Source organism: Ascaphus truei, chromosome 3 (assembly GCF_040206685.1).
Source record: "Ascaphus truei isolate aAscTru1 chromosome 3, aAscTru1.hap1, whole genome shotgun sequence".
NCBI lineage: Eukaryota > Metazoa > Chordata > Amphibia > Anura > Ascaphidae > Ascaphus > Ascaphus truei.
In genome coordinates this window covers 129,074,633-129,092,122 of record NC_134485.1, presented here as the reverse complement: position 1 = coordinate 129,092,122, position 17,490 = coordinate 129,074,633, and the positions used below count along the sequence as shown (strand labels likewise).

General features: G+C 41.2%; 1 protein-coding gene across 3 annotated transcripts; it reads right to left on the bottom strand.

Annotated features, from left to right (window-relative positions):
- Positions 1 to 1,024: 1,024 nt before the first annotated feature.
- SRSF1 (serine and arginine rich splicing factor 1) lies at positions 1,025 to 7,061 on the bottom strand. 3 transcript variants are annotated; one of them, XR_012799813.1, is made up of 6 exons: positions 6,690 to 7,061; positions 4,712 to 4,986; positions 3,771 to 3,943; positions 3,359 to 3,563; positions 2,906 to 3,025; positions 1,025 to 1,493 (listed from the first exon to the last, which is right to left on the bottom strand). XR_012799813.1 is itself a non-coding variant. In XM_075589533.1 (4 exons), exons 1-4 carry the CDS (start codon positions 6,881 to 6,883, stop codon positions 3,369 to 3,371), a joined length of 837 nt encoding a protein of 278 aa, XP_075445648.1. In that variant the 5' UTR covers positions 6,884 to 7,061; the 3' UTR covers positions 2,802 to 3,368. The 3 variants fall into 3 exon arrangements, 1 of the variants encoding a protein (XP_075445648.1); XR_012799812.1 differs by having other exon boundaries at positions 2,906 to 3,563; XM_075589533.1 differs by lacking the exon at positions 1,025 to 1,493 and having other exon boundaries at positions 2,802 to 3,563.
- Between the last annotated feature and the right edge of the window lie 10,429 nt (positions 7,062 to 17,490).

The following is a 17,490-nucleotide window of genomic DNA, read 5'->3' as shown; positions in this document are numbered from 1 at the left end:
ACACACACTAAATGGAAAAAAAGTCGTGCATGAATAATGTATCATAAGGAGACCAGGTGTATGTATAGAACATCCCCTATATCCTGGAGACATTTTGGGGCCAAAAATATGCTAATTCGGTTGTCATAGAAGGTCTCATCACAACCATTACATAAAAAAAAAAAACATAATAAATATCCCTTATTACACTGGAGTAAGTGTGAAATATAAAAGTGAATATTGATAAAAAAATAAAGAAAAAGAAAGCTGGCCAACAATTATAGCTGCTTGTAGCAGCTCGCATCTTGAGTAGTTAAAGGAAAATATGATATATATATATATATATATATATAAGTCTATAGGGAACCATGTTAAAAATGGTTATTGAGGCAAAGTGACACTGTGTGCTCATTTGCATGTCATTTCCCAGAATCCCTTGCTGCAGTGGAAGTGCTGTATGCTGGGTGATAATGGGGAAAGGCCGGGTTGCAGACCTGCCTAAGACATGCAGATGAGCATACGATATATATATAGTTGGTGAATAAATACTGGCATAAAAAAAATTATACTTCACTTCTCATATTAAAAATATATCTAATTATATTGTGATTTGCACCTAGTCTCAAATGGTCCAACACCTTTTTTGATTTAGTGTGCGTTTAACCAAATTTGTAATCCTTAAAAAAAAAAAAATACGCCTGTAATATAGGAGTTAGTGGGTATACACAATTTTATATTATTTTTTTATCGTAAATAGCAAAAAAGGACAATATAGCCAGCAGGGTTAGCCTTGCTCTGACAGAGTAGAAAGCCACAATGTGTTTGGGAGATGACATCTTAGTGGTCTCTTGCAAAACACTTACACCCCTCTTCTCCTCCTCCCCCCCCCCCCCAAAAACTGAGGAGACTACTGCTCTAAGTTAAGTGATACTGTATGGACGTTAATACAATTCACTTCAAAAAGAGCAACACTACAATGAACTGGGGCTGCAATAAGATACTGCTACAAAGAAACCACAACAGATTTTTTTAATTTTTTTTATTTGTTGTCAAAAGCAAACAAAAAAACCCTCATTTAGCCAATTGAAAACCTACTTTATCATTAACGCCCATTTGTTTTAAATTTAGAGATTAATTACTGGTTGTATATATCAAACCCCTTTTATTTACCATCTATTTGTGCTGTATCCTTCCCAGGAGATTGCTCCAGCGTGCCTCAGCTCCTTGCTTTGCTGCTTTAAACAAACATATGCAAACTCCTTCTTGCATCCTAAGGCTCCACTTGTCAAAAATAGAACAAAGAATATTTCTATGGAATAGCCAATTGAGATGTACAAAAAAAAAATCCACACGAATGCGGTTTAGATGGGGCAGGAATCCACTCCTATGTTCGTTATCTGATTCCGCTCCATGAATCCTGGCAATTCATCCTCCCTATCCTATTCATTCCTATGATTTGAATCCAATGATCCAGCTCCAGGATTGGGATCCAGTGAGCCCTCTCCAATCCAAACCTTTATAACCAGCAAAACCAAAAAAAGAGGCAGAGTTAGATACGGTTAAGACACGTTTCTGGGAATTGCAGTTATATGTGCAATCAGAAAATGAGCAGATATGCACAGATAACCATTCAATTTCCCAAAACAAAGATCTATTGAATCGTGTGGCATAGGTAAAAAAAATACTTAATTATTTTAGATGCAAATATTTGCAGTCAAGCTGACATAGGAAAGAAGGAAAATTAGATACTTTGCATGTTGTGATCTCTTTTATGGAGAACCATGAAAGCTCAGTAGATTTAAAGCACAACTTTCTGAAACTAGACTGGCACCAAACGTACCGTGAAAAAGGTTTAAAGGAGCAGCCTCCCCTTGGCCAAAAGTGATCAAACTGCACTGATGTTTGAGGTAAAATCAGCCTTTGAAAAAGCTAGTGTATTTACAAATAAATGTTTAGTGTTACTGTAAAGCACTTTGGAATGTTTCTACCAGCTTTACCCAACCAGTTGATGATTAGACATGTACTCGTTTGGTTAAATGGCATTATTTTACAAAGAATGTGAAGCCCAAGTCTTGAAACTAGGAAAACATTCCATTAGCCCCCCACCCCCCAAAAAGTCATATTACAACAACCCCACATGCCTGCTGTCATCCTGTATAGGAAGCTGCATATTTTTGCTAAAAAAAATAATATCTACATTTCCCAGGAACCAGGGGTGTTGTGCCAATGGCTAAAAAAGCAGTTAATCGAGGACCCCACTCAATATTAACAATGAATCAAGTGGATTGTTTTGCCTACCTTAAGGGCAACTGAATGTCATTTACATTTATTTTTGTCCCGTGGTGAGACTTCCCTTTTGTGCACTACAAAAAAATAATCTATGCACCCGGTGGCCCACTAAAAAGGCATCACAGCAAGAAAGTATTTTATATTCTCCAGGAGCTTTCAGAACTAAACTAGTTACATTTACAACAAGGAGGCAACCAACTATGCCCAAATAGTCTGTCTAGTCAGGTCAGTGTATATCTGCAAAAGATCTGTCTGAAAGGGGGTATGAGGTAAGATTTAACCCTCAGTCTACAGCAACATTTTGGCGTTCTACATTTTACTTTTAATTCCGACAATTAAACAGGGCAATGCTGTACCAGTCACACAAGAGGACATGCAGGTTTAGCAGTATTGATATTATACTCTACCTATTTGAGGCCCACATTACAGTTACGCTCAAATGTATTGTGTTTATACCCCAAGGACTGGAATAGGAAAAAAGGCCATAATTTCCTACAAGCACAGAACCTTATATTTATTAAACAGGAGCATAGTACCATCTTGGGTGGATTTTATTTGTCTTAAAAAAAAAAACATAAGTTTTCAGCATAAGGTCAATACTGCCAATTTTGTCTGACAATAGCACTTGGAGTCATACCATGGCCTCCATTTTTGATCTGATCCTCCTCAAGCCTCCATTTGACAATCCTAAAATGTTTGAAATGTCCTCCACAATCCTTTAATCCAAAGTATTCTTAATCCATCTCTTCAGATATGTCTACAGAAAGACACATGAAAAGGCAAGGTAAAACAAGATTCCCCACAAAAAAATAAAAAGTTAAACCATAACCACCCAAACACCCCATTGCCATAAACCATAGCAGACAAACTGCTGAAGAGTGGCTAGCCAAGCTGGAAGAATCCTGTCTACATTGTTAAAATACAGTGTCAGGCATGAGGGAAACACAGATGTTAAGGAGCATAATTTTGCTGGTGATAATACACATGGTTCAACATTTCAAACTTGAATAAAACAACGAATTAAAAAAAATGAAAGTACTGAATAAAGAAACTGTATACAACATGAGGGTCTAACAAAAAAAAAAATCACTTGTTATCATTTATGTACGGGAACGGGATCTGCTGTGACGGGGAGAGTAACGTGGAGATCCACGGCTTCTTCTTGGAGAATAGCTGCGACTGCGGCTGTTGCTTCTACTACGGCTCCTGCTACGACTGCGGCTACGGGACCGCGATCTTCCATAGCTTGGGCTTCTTGGACCATCAACTTTAACGCGAATGTAGGCAGTTTCCCCCTATTAAATAGATAGAACTTGGGATTGAACGAGCCAAGCTTAATCAACGTTGTTATTCAGGCATGTTGTCACGAACTACACAGCTTTGTAGGGGGGAAAAAATTGTTCTGTGCACATTAAGGCTGCCAAAGGTCTCTTACCTTCAGTCCTAACTTAAAACACAAACATATCCCATGCAGGCAAAAAAAAGTTCAATTTAATACCTACCTCATGCGATCTAAATTTAGTGTTATCCAGTTTCCGCACTGCGTAGGTCATATCTTCTTTCCGTACAAACTCCACGACACCGGTACCATCTCGGAAAACATCGGCATAACATACATCACCTGCTTCACGCATGTGATCCTTCAAATCCTGCCAACTTCCACTCGGAGGCAGCCCTGAAACATTAATTTACACTTAATTTATGACCACTTGACCAAAGATTTTTATAGGAGCAAAATGCTTTTCTGACCCCACAGTACAACAGTTAAACTTGGGCATGATCACCAACCAAGTATTCACCAGGACAGTTGTCTGAGCATTATATTACATTAATTGTACATGTTTTACAGAAAGAACAAATAATTCATTGAGCTTAAGTATTCAACATTACAATTACTCACATGGCAAATGGTACTGTATGACAGGGGTGCGTAAACTTTTCAGGTCATGCCCCCCCCCCCCCGCGTTTCTCCTGCTCTTTGGTGGCATATGGCATCGCTATGGCAACATGTTGCCATTTGACATGGTGTTACCGAAGAGCCGGTAAGAGAAGTTAGAGGCCTCACCCGGCATTTAATTTAAATGCCTGGGGGAAGAGCGCAAGGCCTCTAACTGACACCCCACCCACCCCTTAGAAAATCATGCTCCGCCCCACTGCAATAGAACATAAAAAGGCTACGTTTCAAATGTTCAACTTCAGACACTTAATATGACTATAAAAAGACCCCCAGTTCTCAGCTTGTATCCACAAATTACTGTGCTGGGATATCAATATTTACAGTTTGATATTACAATTTAGTGTTTTAGCTCCTGTATCTTAAAAAAACATTGCCTTTAAAACTCATCTTTATGTAACCCTTAATAAACTCATGCCTCCAGTGTCTCTGAATAAAGTCAACAAGCAAAGCACCTGTGTTACAAAACCTTCAAAAATACCAAAGTACCTGAAACAATCACTCTGTATTCTGACCGTCTAGATGGAGGACCATATCTTCCTCGGGGGGCTCCTCCTCCACCACCTCCGCCGCCACCACCACCACCACCCCCGCCTCCTCCACCACCACCACCACCGCCGCCTCCTCCTCCTCCACCACCACCACCACCGCCGCCTCCTCCTCCTCTTCCGCCAGCTCCCCGTCCACTCCGTGGAAACTCAACCCGGAGGCGATAGCCATCATAGTCATAACCATCTCGACCATACACTGCATCCTCTGCATCCCTATGAGAAAAGGCATTCAGTAAAAATATATCAGTAGATGGGAATATTGACACACGCATTATATTCCTCCATAACCCGGAAGCATGTTATTAAAACGCCCAAGAGGAATCACTTATTTGTGGATAAAAACCAAGTCAACTGCATAGTGCACTAGGTCATACATCTGTGAAGCAGACTTAAAGCTGCATAACAAGCAATATCCCATGTTTTTTTTTTTTTTTAAATAAATAGCTTCTGCACTATGAGAAAATACTTGCAGCATTATTTTTTAACTTTAAATTACATTTTTAATGTATTAGAATGTAAAAGCATTTTTTGTTTCTATAGCAACCATTTACAAAGTCACATCCCATTCCTCTTCTGAAACAGGCTGGGCAGACCCCTTTTTGAGCCCTGCCCTCTCTCTAGCAGTGCCCCAATTGTATCTGCCTGATCTTCCCCACAGAACTTTACATCTTTGGTTCCCCGATACCTGAATCTTTGCAGATTGATCACAGGATAACGGATCAACCGGCAACTTAGCTAATTAATTACGTAGAATTGTGTGGATTGTATTGATGCACATATTGAGAGAAAAAATAAAAAGTTAAAAAAAATAAAAAGGCAGCTTGGACTTCTGCTTTAAGACGGTTATATAGTGGCCGTGTGCGGCTCTTATAATTGGCCGACGTTAGCGTGAGCGTGCATCCGCTGACAGCGGGGAAGACGAAAAAAATTATCTTTTCGCGACGCTACCGGCGCTGAAATGTATGTGTGTATGTATATTTGTAGGTGTGTGCCTGCACAATGTTAATTTTATTTTTACTAAATAATAAATCTCAACACAAAAAGCGTGTGGCACGTGCGTTCGCACAGGCACGGCTGCACACTATAGAACAGCCCTTAAGCAGTATGCAACAGGAACAAGAAGGAAAGTAGACATTTAAAGAACATGAGAAAAACGTTACAAATAAATTAAGTACATTTGCACAAAAAGTGCAAATGCTGCAATACATGTGAAAAACAATGTGAATACATGTACATCAGACCATATTTTATTTTAGAGATACAAATAAAGGTACGGCCAGGGAAAAGGGACGAACACCAGACAGCAACCCAAAACAGACAAAGGGAGACCCCTACAGCGTGCGCTTTCCTCCTTCCACCACCAGGACCAGGCAACTATCTGATCACAAGAGGTGCTGCTACTCCTAAACCCTGAAGCGCGGTAAAAACAGCGCCTCTTGTGATCACTGTTGCCTTGCACGGGTGATGAAAGGGAGAGCACATGGCATACTCGCCAGCCATTGTTTGCACCCAACCCACCTTTTAACAGCCTCGATGTGTACCCCCCAAAAGACGAAGCAGTCGCGGCCATCACACACGGTGACCAACAGCGCTGCCTCGCACAATGGCATGTATAAAATCTGAAATGATGGGGTGCAGCTACATGCGTGAGGGGGCTGCGTGGAAACAGTGAGAAAGAAGCGCCTCTATCGCACAGACCTCTCCCCCCCAACCCGCCGCCCGTACCATTGCACTTTGCAAGCAAAAACAAAAAACCGCAAGGCTTCGCCGTCACCACGGGTGACATTACACCGGTAAAAATTACATACACGCAGTAACAGGACCTCGCTGTGCGGCGTTCAGCTCCCGAGGCCCCGAGTACAATACTGACACAAGCGAGTAAAAAAAAGTCGAGGCGCGAAACACCGTGCACTCACCTCGGGTCCTCGAACTCAACGAAGGCAAAGGGGGGTCCCCCCCTGCGGTTCTTCAGGTCGATGTCCCGGATGGCGCCGTATTTGTAAAACACGTCCTCGATGTCCTTGGTGCGGATGTCGGGCGGCAGGTTCCCGACGTAGATGCGACAGTCGTTGTTGCCCGCCGGCCCCCTGATCACGCCACCTCCTGACATCTCCAGCTTGACGGATTTTAAAGGGACGAAGTAGGCGTGAAATGGGAGTGGGGGTGAAGGTGGAAGCTTCGAGCTGCGGGTTCTGAGACGGAGCTGCACAAAATGGCGGACACTGCCCTTTCCCTCTTCTTGCAAACGGCTTTTTTTGCTCTGCGCACGGATACGTTCGTCTACTGTGCTCTAAAGTGATATCCTTCCGCGCTCTCGTTGTAGTACTTTTATTTCTTTTCCGCTGGGCTAAAATAACTCAACCTTCCTTCTCAAAATGATTTGCTTCACTACAAAAGGGCGATCGGCCAACTAGTATTTATACTGGGAACCTGAGACCCACCTCCCACAATAGCACGGATCGGGCGCTTTCAATACAAATCGTACAGTGACGTCATTTCCGTGTAGGCGAAGGTTGCATTTCCATAGGCAGAAGTTTGAACGGTTTCTTTCTGTCCCGGCATGCGTCGCTTCTTGCTTCGAGCCTTTGTGCTGAGAGTGAGATGCAAGATGCACTGAGAGGGTTTGGCAGCCATTTGTACTGTTTAAACTCGCATTTGTGTGTACAAACCACGATGATGTAGTATTACAATATTATAGTTCACCAACTGTAAAACTGACAAATATCGATTTATGGGAGGGAATCAGTTACTTTTCTATTTTATTAGGGAAACCGTCAGATTTATTAGATTTAAGATCTTTTGGCAAAGTGGTTAGTAAATTATTGTGAATAAAAAAAGTTATTTTTCCTTTGTCAACTTTTTCCTTTTTTTTTTGCATAAATTTGGAAAAAAATTATTTGGTGTATTTCGCTTTCTTATAAAAGCTCAATCACCATGAAAGATAACTGTTTTATTTATGTATAGCTTGCTGAATTCAGTTACTTGTATATCTTTTTGCAAAGTAACTGAAGCCATCAGTGGTCAAATAAAGAGCAAAAAGAACAACTGACCAGTGACTTTGAGAACTGACAAATAGTCTAATTGTCATGATTTTGGAGAAAGATTAAACAAATGCTTTTGAGGATTTGTACACTTACTGGACCTTTTTTTGAGCTGAAGCTGGGATTTCCTGAAAACCTGAGCTGGTGGTGGGGGGGAGGGGGCAAGTTGAGCAGCTATATCTGTACGAAAAGTAGTTCTAAAGCTCTCCTAGGCAGGGATTTCCTTTCCTATTGTCTGATTTTGCTTTATTGTATTATAATTTTCTGTACTAAGTGCCGGATTAAGGAGCGGGCTAGGCACTTGCCCAGGCCGCCAACCGAAAAGGGGCGCCGCGCGCTCCGAACCTGGCACCATCTTTAAATGTCCGAGTCCTGCGCAGTCTCGTCAATGTCGAAGGACTTTTAAAGATAGCACGTCAGAGTGGCAGGTGCCCACGGGACTCTGCTCAGCGGTGGTAGCAGTAGCAGCAAGGGACATTGACGAGGGTGCTCAGCCACATGGGACATTGACGGAGTGGCGGAGTGGGACGGCGCACAGGACTTGTCCCGCACCACCGCTCTGTCAATGTCCTGTAGCCGAGCCCCCTCGTCAATGTTCCTTGCTCCTGTTGCCGCTGCCGCTCTGAGTCCCGCTCTGACTCGCCATATTTAAATGTCTCTCAACAGTGACAAGGCTGCGCAGGACATTTAAAGATGGTGCCAGGGTCAGAGCACGTGTGGCAAAAAGGCAAGAATGTTGCACTTACCTTTTCTCCGCCTCTCAGTGTCCCAACGCGTTTTCATGACAACTGGATGTCATGTGGCATCACGTCATGGCAACGCTTCAGCACGTGACGTCGCAGTTTCAGATGCTGCAGGAGGAGAGGTGACAATTTTGTTGCCTGCCCAAAACGCCATACTGTCTCGGTCCGCCACTGCCTATACTGTATTGTCTCTTGTAAAGCACGGCGTACATTGTGAACGTTATATAAATAAAGATATACTGTTCATACTTCAGCTTAGCAAAATAAATATAGCTGTTGTACTCTGTACAAGTTGTCCTCGGTATCCGACGCCGCATAATGAAGTCCGCTGGACGCATTAGTCGATGTCAGAACCGCTTATGCGACGATAACCGTCATGCATTAACATGGACCTGCAATCCGCTGGTCCGTTATCCGATGGCGGTTTGCAGGACACATTCCGGCAGATAAGGAATGACCAACTGTATGGGTACAGTAAATCCCTTATTGCTATCATAGTTGACCTCTGGCTATCTTTTTACTTGACTTCTGTTGCATTTGTTTTCCAGCTTTTGAATTCTAGCCGTGGGTCTGACAATCATTTTTGGGTTGATATGTCAGATAGAAAACAATAAAGACAAATATTTAAAGATGTAGTCACTTCTAGGGCTACCTGGACCAATGCTCCAAACAGTGATTTGTTTAGAAGTAAATCTGGGTGAATTTACTATAACAGTCAAACACCAATAAATAAAGATTGGATGAATTATCTGACACATGATATAACAAGGTAACAATATGGCCAGGAAAAAAGATTGGTTCAGTTGAATTTAGAGAGATTAAATTTAAATTACATAATAGAGCTTGTTTTTTCCCCATGTTTACTTTTAAAACCTAAATTAGATACTTTGGACACATTTTTTTTAATGTGTAGACATAAAAAGGTCATAATCCATTGTTTTGACATTGGCATTGCAGAAAAAGGTAAAAAAAATCGGCACGTTATTCAGTATATTGAAACCTTCATTAATACAAAATTTCTTGTGGATTAGGAGGGGGGTCCCGGAGGTCCAATGACGGTGCACTGCTCAACAAACAACGGGGGCTGCAGCCAGTTGAAGTAAAAAAGTATTTATTTAAGTGGTCAGGACGAAATACATGGTGACTTTGACGCGTTTCAGGACATAACGTCCCTTTATGTCCTGAAACGCGTCAAAGTCACCATGTACTTCGCCCTGACCACTTAAATAAATACTTTTTTACTTCAACTGGCTGCAGCCCCCGTTGTTTGTTGAGCAGTGCACCGTCATTGGACCTCCGAGACCCCCCTCCTTCTTCACTACACCCAGCGTGAGGCACGCATCCAGCTGATACAGAGCAGTGCTGCGAAGGGAGACTGACACTGGCTTACCAGGTATGTGCCTATGCTTTTTGCTGGGGATTTGCCTCATACCTCTATGGTATATATAGAGCTTTGAGCAACCCTTCAGCAATATTGGTACTATTATACTTTGTCCAGATTGTCTGATAGAGTCTCCCCAGCACTTATGTATGCTCTACAGCACATGGATTACAAACAACAAGGTTGTCATTAATCCCTATGCCTGGGACAGCTGAGACCTGACTGGGGGCTTATACCCCTCACCCTAACGCTTTCTTGTGGATTAGATGAGGCCCTAATTTTTCAAAAACAGTAGGAATGAGAGCAATTACCCCCTCTTTCCACTAATAGTTCATGTAATTATATTGGGCAAAAAAAGCTGCAGTTCAGTCTTTTTTTTAATTTTTTTACTTCAATAGTTTTATGTGTGCAATCTCTAATTACCTAAAGAACTGTATAACTGCAGGTCAATTCGTTCTCAATGTATTGATAGGTCGAAATTTGGTGACATAATTAGTGAAGGGTAGTGAAGGGTAGAGTAGAAATCCTTGGATTGTAGCGGTGCACAGCAAAGTGGGAGAAAAGGGACCAGCAAGGTGTGGATTAAAAAATATATTATTTTATTGAAATCACATGGTAACGGGGACAGACACTCTGACACGTTTCAGACAAAAATTGTCCTTTATTGTCCTTTATCAAAGAGCTGATTCGCGTCATTCCCCCTTACAGTCTTATAGTGTACTCCCTGCCCACCTACGTCACAGCGCTGCGTTGTTTTGGCGTGAAAAAGCGCTAGAATTGCCGAGATATAATCTCATTGGTCAGGACTATCAGCCAATGGAACAGCTCAGTGCCATAGGTGTGTGACGAGGGGAGGGGAGTGACGCGCTCCTCTCACCAGCACGCAAACCCTTCCACTGACACAGATAGCAACGCTGCCTAGTAACACTCATCAATCCCCTAACATAAACATTAAGCCTCTTTGTAGAGGTACATTATCGAATGTAGGAGCGGGTGAACAAGTGGGCGGACGGGGAGGAAGGGGGGAAGGGGAGGGGGGGTATGGGACTGGGAGAGGGGAACAAAGACTATTGAGGGGGAAGAAGAAAAGTCAAATAAAATCAGTATAACAAAATATACTAAACTAAAGGAATAATAGAAAAAACAAGAACAACATATATAGCAAATATTAAAAACAGATAACAATTAATCTGCGAATCTAAACCTGAAATGGAGGTGATACGTGAAGTTGAAGGACAATGTAAAACCATAACTCATTACAAGTGACTATGAGTCTATAAATCTTATATCAATAAGTTAATACAGAGACATTTGTTCCCCCCATATATCATTACTTGGAAGTATTGTCAGATGAACGGACAAAAAACAGGTATAAAATGTAAGGTAATAATTTGAAACATATATCAAAATCATAATGAATATTGTGGTCCAAAAGGAACAGCAGTTTTTGCGAAGACTTTGTTTAACTTGTGAAACACAAAATTTTGATAACCTTGTTTGACATATATAAAGCAAGTAGAGAGATGTATGTTCTTCACCATTGATATGCAATAAACAAATGTATATAAGAACAAATATCTATTTCAAAAAATGTTTAAGTTCCCAGTCCTGGTTCATGCCCCTGGGTGCCAGTGTCCCAAGGGCATAAATCCAGAACATCTCCCTACAATTCAACGATGCCTCTCTATGTCCTCCCCTAGGATGTACAGGGATGTTTTCTATTGCACTATATGTAAATGTAGTGATTGATCCCAAGGGGCATGTGTTGAAATGGCGGGCTACAGGAAAACGATCATCACGGTTCCTGATACTGCGAATATGCTCAGTGATTCTAACTTTGAGTGCTCTGATGGTCCTACCTATATAGCCACTCCCACATGCACATTTTAATAGGTAAATGACAACATTCGAATTGCAAGTCATGAATGACTCAATACGATGTACATGGTTAGTATGGATATTTTTTAGAGATTTTATTGGTTCAGCATATCTGCAAAGATTACATTGCCCACATTTAAAGAATCCCCTAGGTAATTTTTTAATGCTATTCTTTTTAGAGCGGTATAGGCTGGGTGAGACATGGTTGCCAATGGTCTTCGCTTTTTTGAATACAATTCTGGGGTTAGACACAGTATATGCATCAAGGTCTGTGTCTAATTTTAAGATTCCCCAATGCTTTTGTAGGATGAATCTGATCTGCTCAGCTTGTTTAGAGAATGTTAAAATATTTTTTAATCCACACCTTGCTGGTCCCTTTTCTCCCACTTTGCTGTGTACCGCTGCAATCCAAGAATTTCTACTCTACACTACTTCTTAGCGTGATGCACGCACCATGAGAAGCTGCCACTTGTGAGTATTGTTTTTCCCCTCAATATGGGGATTTGTTGACCGGGAACAGTGTTGCAGTGAGGATGTCATGCCCCGCGGAGTCACACAAGAATGATGGTATGTTAACCCTTTACCAACTCCAGCATATGGGCTGTCATACATTATAATACAATCACTACATTCAAAACACTGGGTCCAATAGAGGAAGTGTACCTGTTCCGGTGAGGAGAGGCAATTCAGCGGGCACCACGAAGCAGGAGAAAAAAGTTGCTGAAGCTGGACTGTGCTGTATAACAATTCCTTTAATAAAGCATGGTTAAAAAGAGGGGGGACGCATACCCCTGCGCCTCTAACGCGTTTCACCCAGAGATTGGGCTTTTTCAAAGAGTAACATTACCCGTGTGCATGCCACTGATATACCGGAAGTAACCCGGATGTGACGTCATCCAGCCAATGGGCTGTAAGTATGTCGCGAGCGGCATGATGGGAAACCAAGCTCACTGCCTGACGGCGCTCACACGGAGTAAACCGGATGTGACGTCATCCAGCCAATGAGCTTATGGCATGCCGCAAGCTGCATGATGGGATACTGAGTCCCGGCTGGATGACAATCGCGCGGCACCCATAGGCATCAGTGTCATGCGCAGTTGGGACTGAGACGTTAAAAACAAAAATAGTAAAGAACATTTAAGCAATCTACATGTTAAATAAAGTATGACAATACAATTCATAGTGTTAATAAAGTACAAAAGATTTGAAAACATACATTTCATAGAATATATATATATATTGTTGTAGAAAGCAAAATAATAAGAGCAATAATAATTAAAAACAAGTAATGGCAAAAGGTAATGGGCATTTCCAATATCTAATTGTTAATATTCCAATGATATTAAGACATACACTTAGTACATTTGTGTTATAATTAGTACAGTTTGTTAGTATCATTGTTCAATCAAATAGTAATCAATTGCAATTAGAGAATTTAGAGATATAATGACATCAGTGCGATTTATGCAATATAACCAGACTAACAAAACATTACATGATTCAGCGTAATATTAATAATCAAATTCATCATTGTTGATAATAGAATGCACTAGTGTGAACATTGCAGATCTCGTTTGATGAAGGGAAGTGGAAGGGTGGAAGGAAGGAGAAGGGGGGAAAAGAGGGGAAGGGAGGGGGAGGGGGTGAGAGGGGAAAGGGAAGGGGAAGGAAGGGGAGGGGAAAAGAGAATGGGAAGGAGAAAAAGGGAGGGAAGAGGAAAGGGAGGGGGGGGGGGAGAGGGGAGGGAAGGGGGGGGGAGAGGGGAGGGAAAGGGGGGGGAAGGGGGGGAAAGAGGAGGAGTGGGGGGGGGGGGAAGGGGAAAGGGGGGGGGAAGGGAGAAGGTAAAAGGGGAAGGAAAAAGGGGGAAGGGGAAGGGGGAGGGAGGGGGACATTGAATTAGTATATTATCAAAATATATTGTAATCATGTATAAACATATGGACTCGAGTAAGTAAGCAAAAACATGCTGATAGGCAACTCTTCATTAGTCACAAAATCTGAGGACCAAATATAGAGTATATTAACATATCAAGAGTATATCGAACATTAGAACTGGAAGTTGCATGGAGACGGGGGTAATTTTATATATATATAATGTATTTCTTGCCCCTAACATGTTAATAATAGTCATTAAGTAAAAGAGTGTGTTGATGGGCCACATGGGCGAACTACAAAAGATGGGACACTTATTATACAGGGTTCCCTGTGGCAAGAGGCAAACATTCTATAAAAAGTGTTTTATTTCCCAGTCCACATTGATACCTCTAGGTGTCATGGTATCTAGTGTGAAGATCCAGAACATCTCTTTTTGATTGAGAATGTTCTGGCGATCTCCACGTCGGACTGGGAGTGGAATGTGTTCTAGACCACTGAAAGTAAGATGGTCTAACTTTCCTTTGGGACATTCCATAAAGTGTCGTGCCACAGGGAACCTCTGATCTTTATTCTTAATACTTCTAATGTGTTCCATTATTCGAAGTTTTAATGGCCGTATGGTTCGCCCTATGTAGCCCATGCCACAACCGCATATCAAGAGATATACCACATAGTTGGTATTACACGTGATAAAACTCCTCAATTTGGTTTTGTTTTTGTTTATCTTTGACTGAATTGTTTTGATTGGTTTTGCATAAGTACAGACTTTGCAAAAGCCACACTTGAAGAAGCCTATCGGAGGAGCAAAACCCTTGGTTTTCGTATGTGGTTTTGTGTACATGCTTGGTGATATATAGTTGGAGATGGTCTTAGCTTTTTTAAACACAAATTTAGGTAACTTTTCAATATGTGGCTTGAGTTTACTGTCCAATGACAAGATGTTCCAGTGTTTAGATATAATGGAGCGGATGTTATTTGCTTGGCGACTATGTTGTGTGATAAAACAGAGTGGCATTGATTCTTTTTTACAATCTATTTTAATCTTTTTCTTCAACAATTTAGTACGTGGAATTTGAAACGCATATTCGAAAGCCTCCTGTAAGTCCATTTTACTGTATCCCCTATTGAAAAATCTCAAGGCAAATTCTTTGGATTGCTCTACAAATGAATCATTTGTTGAGCAAATACGTTTCAACCTTAGGAATTGTGCCTTCGGTATCCCTTTGATTAAGGGGCGTGGGTGACCACTATTAGCCTTAAGAAACGTAGGGCCTCATGCAGAGAGCATAGAATTTTAAAATTGGCGAATTTCATAAAAAGTAGCTTTTTTGGAGAGTTTTATTCTCAGTATGCAGAAAAGTGCGAATTCTGCTATGTTTAACATGGATGCGTGTGGCGAGTTTAAATTGGCGAGATGCGCGCTTCAGAAACGTGTAAAAACAAATTCGCGCCTTTTTTTCCCCTTTACTATAGGCGGCGAGCGCCATCTTGCCATCTTTTCCTGGCGCGGCAAAAATGCGAGAATCGCGCCTTTTTTTGGCGCGAACAGCCGCTATATGCCGTTCGCACCTCTCTGCATTCGGAGAGTTTTAAAAATGGCGAGATGGAGGTTCTCGCCAGCCGCGAGGCGAGTTTTAGCAATTGAAAAAACAAAATGGCGCGTTTTTCGGAACTCGCCATTTTCTGCCGTTTTCTGCGCGAAATTGAACAAAAAATGGCGAGTTTTGAAATAACGATGCTCTCTGCATGAGGCCCGTATTCCTTGAATTTGGCTTTCTGTAGATGTCAGACTGAATAGATTGACATGAGTCAACAGATAAAAGTAAATCCAGATACTCGATCCTTTGTTCATGATGTGAAAAAGTAAAATGTAAATTATAATCATTCTTATTTAACTGGTCCACAAATTCCGTCAGAGACCTTGTGTCACCCTCCCAAATTAGAAACAGATCGTCAATAAATCTCCGATAGAAAGTGATGTTTTTACGGAAAGAATTAGTGTGACTAAAAATGTGTGCGTGCTCCCAATACCCCATAAACAAATTTGCATAAGACGGTGCAAATGATGTACCCATTGCGGTGCCTCGTGTCTGTAAATAATAAGTGGTGTCAAACAAAAAATAATTATGAGTGAGTAAAAATAGAATAGATTCTAAAATAAATGTGATCTGTGCTGGTGATAACAGTGATTGATTAAGAAAATATTGTGCTGCTGCAATACCTTGTGAGTGATCAATAATGGTGTAGAGGGACGTTACGTCTAAGGTGACACATAAATAATTAGGGGACCAAGTGAATTTAGCAAGTGAATTTAATAAGTCTGTGGAATCTTGTAGGTATGACGGAAGTTTGTGGACCAGTGGTTGCAAAAAAATGTCAATGTATCTGGATAATCCATCTCCCAAAGATCCAATACTCGATATAATTGGTCGCCCCGGAGGGTCGACAAGAGATTTATGGATCTTTGGGAGATGGTGGAAAATGGGGATTACTGGATTTTGTACAGACAGGAAGCTTCTTTCCTTCTTGCTCAGCACTTGTAAAATAACACCAAAGTCAAGAATATTATTTAACTGTTTTGCAAAAACATCAGTGGGATCAGATTTGAGGGTTTTATATGACTTTATGTCGTGTAGTTGTTTTAATGCTTCTAATCGATATTTGGCATTACTTTGCACAACGATTGCACCCCCCTTGTCAGCATTTTTTATGACCAAGTTTTTGTTGGTCATCAAACTTCGAATACTTAATTTGTCATCTTTGGACATATTATTGCTGACATGGGGGGTGAACTTGTACCCTTTTTCCAGTAACAATAAGTCTCTCTCGACCAGTTTCTCGAATGTGGCTATGTGTGGGCCTTTTATGTGTGAGGGATAGAAGGTTGAGCGTGTCTTCAAGCCTGAGTCTCTAGAACCTACCAGGAAGGAGGTTACAGATGTAGCCTCCTCCTCTGTAGTCTGTTCATCTAGAAGACTGTTCATGTCCCCCCTTCTCCTTCCTTCCACCCTTCCACTTCCCTTCATCAAACGAGATCTGCAATGTTCACACTAGTGCATTCTATTATAAACAATGATGAATTTGATTATTAATATTACGCTGAATCATGTAATGTTTTGTTAGTCTGGTTATATTGCATAAATCGCACTGATGTCATTATATCTCTAAATTCTCTAATTGCAATTGATTACTATTTGATTGAACAATGATACTAACAAACTGTACTAATTATAACACAAATGTACTACAGTAAGTGTATGTCTTAATATCATTGGAATATTAACAATTAGATATTGGAAATGCCCATTACCTTTTGCCATTACTTGTTTTTAATTATTATTGCTCTTATTATTTTGCTTTCTACAACAATATATATATATATTCTATGAAATGTATGTTTTCAAATCTTTTGTACTTTATTAACACTATGAATTGTATTGTCATACTTTATTTAACATGTAGATTGCTTAAATGTTCTTTACTATTTTTGTTTTTAACGTCTCAGTCCCAACTGCGCATGACACTGATGCCTATGGGTGCCGCGCGATTGTCATCCAGCCGGGACTCAGTATCCCATCATGCAGCTTGCGGCATGCCATAAGCTCATTGGCTGGATGACGTCACATCCGGTTTACTCCGTGTGAGCGCCGTCAGGCAGTGAGCTTGGTTTCCCATCATGCCGCTCGCGACATACTTACAGCCCATTGGCTGGATGACGTCACATCCGGTTTACTTCCAGTATATCAGTGGCATGCACACGGGTAATGTTACTCTTTGAAAAAGCCCAATCTCTGGGTGA